General features: G+C 36.0%; 1 protein-coding gene and 1 long non-coding RNA gene across 2 annotated transcripts in view; one reads left to right on the top strand and one right to left on the bottom strand.

Moving 5' to 3' along the window:
• Positions 1 to 589: 589 nt before the first annotated feature.
• On the bottom strand, positions 590 to 7,526 carry LOC107743355 (uncharacterized). The gene is made up of 3 exons (XR_001640398.1): positions 7,515 to 7,526; positions 7,317 to 7,319; positions 590 to 660 (listed from the first exon to the last, which is right to left on the bottom strand). It is a non-coding gene; the product is annotated as an uncharacterized LOC107743355 (long non-coding RNA).
• A 503-nt stretch (positions 7,527 to 8,029) lies between these two features.
• Positions 8,030 to 8,668, top strand: part of LOC107743357 (oocyte zinc finger protein XlCOF6.1-like) — a 6,118-nt gene continuing 5,479 nt past the window's right edge. Inside the window, exon 1 of the mRNA XM_016556536.1 lies at positions 8,030 to 8,322. Coding sequence (XP_016412022.1) covers positions 8,151 to 8,322 — 172 coding nt within the window. The 5' untranslated portion in view covers positions 8,030 to 8,150. The remainder of the gene's footprint in view (positions 8,323 to 8,668) is intronic.

An 8,668-nucleotide genomic window follows, 5' to 3' on the forward strand; every position in this document is an offset into this window, starting at 1 on the left:
CCTTTTTGCATGATAGAGCTTTAGTTGGCATCTGCAGATGGCACGGCGGATTGTGTTTACCGACAGTGGTTTCTGGAAGTATTCCTGGGCCCATTTAGTAATGTCGATGACAGAATCATGCCGATGAGTGATGCAGTGTCGTTTGTTACATTTGTGCTGCCTGTAGGCAAAAGTTGCGTTTGGAAACTCTGCCCTTACAGCACCTGTTAGAAACATACTGGATGTTTCAATTCATACCTCACATTTTCTTTGGTTTGCCCAAAAAGAAAGTCTCATCTTAAAATAAATAAATATCATCTTAAAATAATTTCATCATTCTCAGATTTGAAATACATGGTGAGACTTGTGTCTTTAGCTGCAATGAGTTTCTAGACACTAAAAATGTGCCACATCTGCAACACAGATTCCCAACAGTGTGCACTATACCAAGTTCAGATGTTTAGCAAAAGTACAGCAAAACCGTTTGTTGGTGAATTTCAGAGCTCATGAAAGTATAAGGTGAGGAGAGACTGACTTATCAAGCCCCCTTTACCCCTTTACATACTGTAGCCTAGGCCGATGTTAAAATCACATTATTAAAATACTTAAGACACTTTTAAGGGGCGAAGGAACAAACAAATATCAATAGACAGAATGTGATATTGTCTCTTGTGCCATAGTCTTAGGTGAGAACTCATACAGCAGCCGTGTTTACTTTAATGATATGACAACATAGTAGATGGAATTAAGAACCTAGCCAGTGTACTTTCTTAAGGATGAATATATATATTTAATCCTTCCCCAAATGCATTTGTAAAAATGTAAGAATTTTACAAATGAATTTGTAGTGCACTAAGTTTGTGCTTGATGAACGCATGAAATAACTACAATTTAGAATGTATTTTCAGTTAGTATAGACATGTCAATCTATTTTTAGTATACTTATCATGAAATAAATATATTTTAAATACAATCAAGCATATTTATTTTTCACTAGGGTAGTTTGACACCCATGCAACTGTAAGTAACAAACAGCATCATTTATGAGCTTGTCTCAGTCTCTGTACAAATCCATCTGTTACTGATTCGGAAGTCCAATTTAGAGTTTGTTCCTCACATTTCTGTTGTGTGTCTTAATGTGAAGAAGATCCCACACGTGTGCTGCTACGTGAGTTCAGGAGAAGAAACACTCATCCTAGATCAACTTCTGATGATACATTTACAAATGAGGGTGATTGAAGATGTAAAAGTCAAACAGATGTTTTCTTTAGTGTGCTACTTAGGTCTTTGATATTTAAACAGTTTTATTTTATTATGCTGCAGTTCATTATGAAGTTACTGGTCAATGACAGTTATTCACTTACCAAAGATAACGAAGAACAAAGATAAACAGCATGCAGTAACTCAACCAAGCGGTGTCAGCTGGAGAATGATTTATTTTATAAGTAGGCTGGTTTTTTGATATCGGCATATGACTTATTTATTGCTTGTTGTAATGAACATTTAGTGCTATTTACATTCAGGCATGTATATGTTACTATATGGCACTTTGGGGGTGAGTTGGGAAAAAATCACTTGAGAGGCAACAAATGTCAAGATAAAAACTCAAGTTATTGTTAGATATTGTTTTCATTTTTTTTTTACTCAAAAGTAGATACTGAGTTTAATGTTACACAAAACAGTTGTTTTGTCTAGGCTACTTCTGTATTATTTTATATCTCTATTTCTGTAGAGCTGGACATTTTAATAAGTATCAAATGAGTGAGTTCAGCTTTGAGAATGAAAACTAACCTGTTTGTTCCTCAGTATCTTCTTGTTTGACTCTGAACGCTTCTTCAATCTTCATGTCTTTACTCTCCTCTTTAATAAACGCCATCTTTATAGTAGTGTCATGTGGATTTAAGTTGCTTCAGCAGGAGTTTTTCTTTTTGTTTGTTTGTCCCGTTTAAGATCAGAATAATTAATAGACAGAAAAATAAATCCAAATGGAACATAATTATAGTCTGTGTTTGATCTCACTGATTTAAATGTTCTTTTATATAAGGAATTTAGTTTTGAATATAATTTTGGCTGAATGGAATATGGTTCATAGATTAAAGCTGTACCTGTTCAGTTTCTTCAATTAGCCTAAACCAATATGACCAATATCCAATTACACCTGTAGGAAACTCAGAAGTGAAAATCAGGAGAGTGAGTCTTCAGCAGGTTCTTGATTGAGATGGTACTGTGTGGCGCTGCAGTCATCCAGACTGACTAAAGCACTGAATCACTGTAGTTTTATACAGATTTCAGGAGGCTGTTCTTACAGCTGAAGACAAAGCACTCAGATCACCAGCTTAAACACAGTGTGCAAAGTATGTGAGCAGTTCAACTATAGCACTCGTTATCAGAGAGATCAGGGAAAGTCCAGATACATTCACACTTAATTCACATACTGATTAGCATGAACAATGACGCCAATTAAATAAATGAGACAGAAACACCAAGAGCTTAACAGACAAAAAGAGTGATTTTACATTTGTATTCACACACCAAAAGCAAAAGAGAGACATTTAGAATTTAAGCATTTATCTTTCTGCTGACTTTTTTAGGATAGGATTTAATTTTGACCTATATATTTGTGTCTTTTGCAGTAATTATATTGAAATGACAGCAATAAATAATAAATGTCGAGGCAAGTGAGGCCTGCAGTTCTTTAGATGTTGTTCTGGGTTCTTTTATGACCTCCTGGATGAGTCGTCGTTGCGCTCTTGGAGTAATTTTGGTAGGCCGGCCACTCCTGGGAAGGTTCACCACTGTTCAAAGTTTTCTCTATTTGTGGATAATGGCTCTGACGTGGTTCGCTGGAGGCCCAAAGCCTTAGAAATGGCTTTATAACCCTTTCCAGACTGATACATGTCAACTATTTTGTTTCTCATCTGTTCTTGAATTTCTTTAGATCGCGGCATGATGTGTTGCTCTTTAAACATGCTTTACTTTGTCAGACAGGTTCTATTTAAGTGATTTCTTGATTCAACAGGTCTGGCGTTGTTGTGATTTGATCTGAACAGAAACAGCGTATCCGCGTGGCGCAGCTGACACAGAACAGCATACGTTGTTTGCGTTCAGTGGATAGTCTCCAAAATGGCACCAGGGTGATGCAGAGGAGACAAATTTTTGAATAAAGTATTTTTTTCTTTTTCTTTTGCGCACAAAAAGTATTCTCGTAGCTTTGTATAATTGGGGATGAACCACTGATGTTACATGGATTATTTTACATATCTCCTTACTACGTTTCTGGACTTGGGAACATTTCAGTTACGCGTTGCTGCCTATGCAGGGTCAGACAGCTCTCAGATTCCATCAAAAATATCTTAATTAATGTGGTTAATCACAGTTATTTCATGATTTAACAGGAGGGGGCAATGAATTTTTCACGTAGGGCCAGGTAGGTTTGTACAGCTTTTTTCCCTTAATAAATGAAATCATCATTTAAAAACTGCATTTTTTATTTACTTGCATTATCTTTGTGTAATATTAAAATTAGTTTGATGATCTAAATATTTTAAGTGTGACAAATATGCCAAAAAAAAAACAAAAAAACCCCGGAAGGGGGCAAAAACCTTTTCACGGCACTGTATTTTGGAGAATACAAATAGCGCTTATATCGTAAACTAAGTATTAATTCTTTACAATTCTTTCTACATTAAGGCAAATTCATTAAGACACAACATCTTTTCAAAAGTTGAAGTTAACTCCAGGCAAATATTATTTTATAAATATTAATTAATAATAATAAAATCAGATTATTTGAATTACATAAATTTTATGTTTATGGATTTATTATTTTTTATATTTATTATTTTTATTTGATACATGGGAATATGTGTACATATGTATATGTGTGTTTTTTAATCAGCTCTAATATATAATTAATCTTTTACCCTTTATAACCTCCAATGAACACTGCCTGTAGGTGCTTAGAAGCTTCTGAGACTCTCTACTGCAATCTTGGCTCATTCCTCACTTGAAAAAACTTCAAAGTCACTGATAATTTTTGGTTTTCACATTGCCACTTCTTTTTTTTTAAAATCCCACCAAATATTTTCACTGAGATTTAAATCTGGAAAATGAACAGGCCACTCAAGAACATTCTTCGATTGATCCCAGAACCACGAATAGTTAGATTAGGATGTGTACTTTGTCCTGCAGGAAATTCCATTGATCATCAAGCTTCAGTCCCTGCACTGAAGGCATCACAAGTCTTGACAAAATGGCCTGAAACTTCAAAGAATCCATGATGCCCTTCAAACAGTCAAGATTTGCATTCCTGAAATAGCATAACACCCCTGTGTTGACTGGTCCACCCCCATGTTTGTTCTGCTCATGAGTTTTGCCTTTTTTTGGCTCCAAAATTTGGATTCATTTCCAGTTTGGTCACATCACTCCATAAAATACAAAACTTTACAGAGCAGCCATCAAGGGTTAGACAGTATTCTAGTTTATTGCGAGCAGAGTTTTTTTTTCTGATGATATTTCTCAAAGATAGTGTGTACAGGGTGAAAAGTAACAGTCCTGTTTTTTGAAGTTTAATTCTGTGTTGACATATTTTTTTGGTTTTGTTTTTTAAGGAGAATGGAACTGGGTACTTGGCATGGAGCAACTGATTGGAAAGCGGAGCCTGCTGGGCCTGAAGACCTCCATCTGCAACTGGATCCTGGACTTCCTTTCTGAGAGGCCTCAGACAGTCTGGATAGGAAACAGCACCATCACACTGAGCACAGGAGCCCCCCAGGGCTGTGTATTTAGTCCATTGCGGTTCACTCTGCTGACTCGCTCCTGTGCAGAAATACACAGCTCGAACCACGTCATTGAATTTGTGGACGACATGACTGTGGTGGGTCTCATCAGCAAAGGAGACGAGTCGGCATACAGAGAGGAGGTGCATTGGCTATCAAGCTGGTGCAAAGTCAACAACCTGTCTCTAAACGTGGACAAAACAAAAGAGATGGTCGTTGACTTTAGAAAAGAACATGCTGTACATCAATGGCTCCTCTGTGGAGATTGTCAAGAGCACCAAATTCCTTGGTGTTCATCTGACAGAGAACCTCACCTGGTCTCTTAACACCAGCTACATAACAAAGAAAGCCCAGCGGCATCTCTACTTTCTAGAAAGACTGAAGAAAGCACTTTTCCCACACCACATACTCACCACATTTTACAGAGGGACTATTGAAAACATCCTCAGCAGCTGCATCACTGTTTGGTTCAGAAACTGTACCACCTCAGATAACAAGACCCTGCAGCGGATAGTGAGGACAGCTGAGAAGATCCCTGGGGTCTCTTTCCTTCCATCACTGACACACGCTGTATCATGGATGACCCCACACACCCCTTGTACCAACTCTTCACCCTCCTGCCATCAGGCAGAAGGTACAGAAGTATACATGCCCTCGCGGCCAGAATGTGGGACCGTTGTTTTCCCCAAGCCATCGGACTCCTGAACTGTAACTACAATGGACAATGACTACACCCACACACATACATCCATTTTAAATTAATATGTCCACACAACTAGTGTACTTTGCATATTGCACACTTCTAAAAAATGTGTGTACCACGTATGCTGCTCTCCCGCTAATGTACCCTCTTTGAGTGGTCTTGTGAAGTCAGTGTTTAAATGTTCTACTTCCATTTGTTCTTATTTTCCAGCTTTTCTTTTTCAGTTCTTATTGGACTCTTTATTTTAGGCTTTTTAATGTAACTTAAATTATGTTAATACAGTTTGTTTTGTAGTCCTTGTCGTGTGCTGTCTTATGTAGCACCATGGTCCTGGAGGAACGCTGTTTTGTTTCGCTGTGTACAGGCTGTTAAGAGCTGAAATGACTTTAAAGAAAAACAAACAACATTTAAAGGTACAGAATGAAATTCTGAAATCTCCTGACTCTGATGATTTTACATCACTTATTGTGGCATCATAAAAATAATATAAAACATCAATACATTTAATAAATATGTTCCAATAATCTCAACTTTCATTCTTAATTTTCATAAATATTACTGAACTAATATTAATCTCCAATTGTCTGTGGTTTGATATAAATACAAAAATATAAATTGAGCTTTATGCATAAAGAATTTTGTAAGAATACTTTATATAATCACTGTTAATTTATGTAATTTATATTTGTATTCTAGAAAATACTTCCAAATAATACATATTTACTTTCTTACAAATGCACATCGATTAAGGCACTATTATTTTGATCAAAATTAAACCATATCCTTAGAAGGTTAGCAGAAAGATAAATTGCATATAGATATTAAAATCAATCTCTTGTTTTAGGTGTGTGTGAATACAAATATAAAATAATGGTAAGTGAGTCTGTCACCTTTATTGCCTCTTGCTGCTTCTGTCCCATTACTTTAAGTGATCGTCATTCTTGATGCTAATCAGTACTTGGGTTAAGTGTGAATGTGATGTCTGTAGGTGTGACCTTCCCTGATCTCTCTGATAATGAGTGTTATAGTTATGCTGATTGGATTAGAGCTGCTGAAAATCTGGGCAAATTCCTGTAACTGCTCACATCCTTTGCATACTTAATCTTCTAAAGACGGCCTCCTGAAATCAGTATAAAGCACATTTTAGAGTGGCCTTTTATTGTGGCCAGCCTAAGGCACACCTGTGCAATAATCATGCTGTCTAATCAGCATCTTGATATGCCACACCTGTGAGGTGGATGGATTATCTCGGCAAAGGAGAAGTGCTCACTAACACAGATTTAGACAGATTTGTGAACAATATTTGAGAGAAATAGGCCTTGTGTGTACATAGAAAAAGTCTTAGATCTTCGAGTTCAGCTCATGAAAAATGGGGGCAAAAACAAAAGTGTTGCGTTTATAATTTTGTTCAGTGTAATTACTGCAAAAGACACAATTATATTGGTTAAAATTAAATCAGCCTAAAAAGTCAGCAGAAAGATAAATGATGTTTAAATTCGAAATGAATCTCTTTTGCTGTTGGTGTGTGAATACAGAAGTAAAATCAGTCTTTTGGCTGTGATTCTCTTGATGCTAATGCCTCATTTCTTTAATTGCTGTCATTGCTCATGCTAATCAGTATGTGAATTAAGTGTGAATGTATCTGGAGTTTCCCTGATCTCTCTGATAATGAGTGCTATAGTTCTGCTGATTGTTTTAGAGCGGAGTAGAACTGCTCACATGCTTTGCATACTGTGTTTAAGCTCATGATCTGAGTGCTTTGTCTTCAGCTGTAAGAACAGCCTCCTGAAATCAGTATAAAACAAACTACAGTCAGTGCTTTAGTCAGTCTTGATGACTGCAGCACCACACAGTACCATCTGAATCAAGAACCTGCTGAAGACTCACTCAGTCTCCTGATCTTCACTTCTGAGTTTACTACAGGCTTAACTGGATATTGCAGGTATTTTGTCTCACAACTATAACTTTACTAATATAATCTCATTTATGTGTACTTTTTAATACCATGTGAAGGATATACTTTTACGTATATACTTTAAGTATTTCTAATAAACTGCTTAATGCATCTTATATTTAGAAACTGAACCTAAACTGAATTTACTCCTAACAATGGAAAATGAGTAATAACACCTGAGTATGCTATCATATTTTAGCTGGTTGATGAAACCGAACATGTACAGCTTTAATCAGTGAACTATATTTCTTTCTTCTGGAAAAAAAAGCTCATATAAAGATACTTAACTAGAAATAGCAGCACTATGTAACTTTTTCTGAGTTAAAAATTTGCAAAATGTATATACTGAGCGAGTACATCATGAATTCATCTTCCAAACCGCGTTGTTGTCTTATTCCGAATCACTATGGTACACTTATAATAAGTACTTATATTTGGACTATTGTAGCCTGTTCGGGTCGTCGCCGCTGCGGAGTAACACATACCTGCGTGAATCGCCATAGACATAAACTTAGAGAAGTAGCTCCGGTTATAATGTTCTTCCGCGGGATGTGTGCAGTTCTGTTTATTAACCGCTAAAGCGCCAAAAGTTACATAGTGCTGTTTAATAGCGAATTGAGAGCACTTAACACTTGCTTATATAAGACAGAAGATCTGTGTTATTGATAACTTGAGGAATCTGTGATTCATCTCTAACAGAGCCACGTGACACACTGTTATAAAGGAACAAACAAAGATGGCGTTTATTAAAGAGGAGAGTGGAGACATGAAGACTGAAGAAACATTCAGAGTCAAACATGAAGATACTGAGGAACAAACAAAGATGGCGTATATTAAAGAGGAGAATGAAGATATGAAGAGTGAAGAAACATTCAGAGTCAAACATGAAGATACTGAGGAACAAACAGGTTGGTTTTCATTCTCAAAGCTGAACTCACTCATTTGATCCTTATTAAAATGCCCAACTACAGAAAGGAATGATATTTTTGAAGAATGTCATATAAGTTTATATTTATATATTATATTATATTTCATATAATTAATCACGCATAACTTTATTTGTCTTAATCACACATAACTTTATTTTAATATTAATTGAATTGGACCTAGGATAATTCTGAAAGAAATTCTACTGTTGCTGTATAATGAAACTTTTATGTGCATCTGATTGACAGATAAACCACAAGCTCTTATTTCAGTGTTGTTTTTTATTTTGATGACATATCAGCTAACTTTGAACATTCAGTTTAGCAA

Source organism: Sinocyclocheilus rhinocerous, unplaced genomic scaffold (genome assembly GCF_001515625.1).
Source record: "Sinocyclocheilus rhinocerous isolate Xijiao unplaced genomic scaffold, SAMN03320098_v1.1 scaffold136, whole genome shotgun sequence".
Taxonomy (NCBI): Eukaryota; Metazoa; Chordata; class Actinopteri; order Cypriniformes; family Cyprinidae; genus Sinocyclocheilus; species Sinocyclocheilus rhinocerous.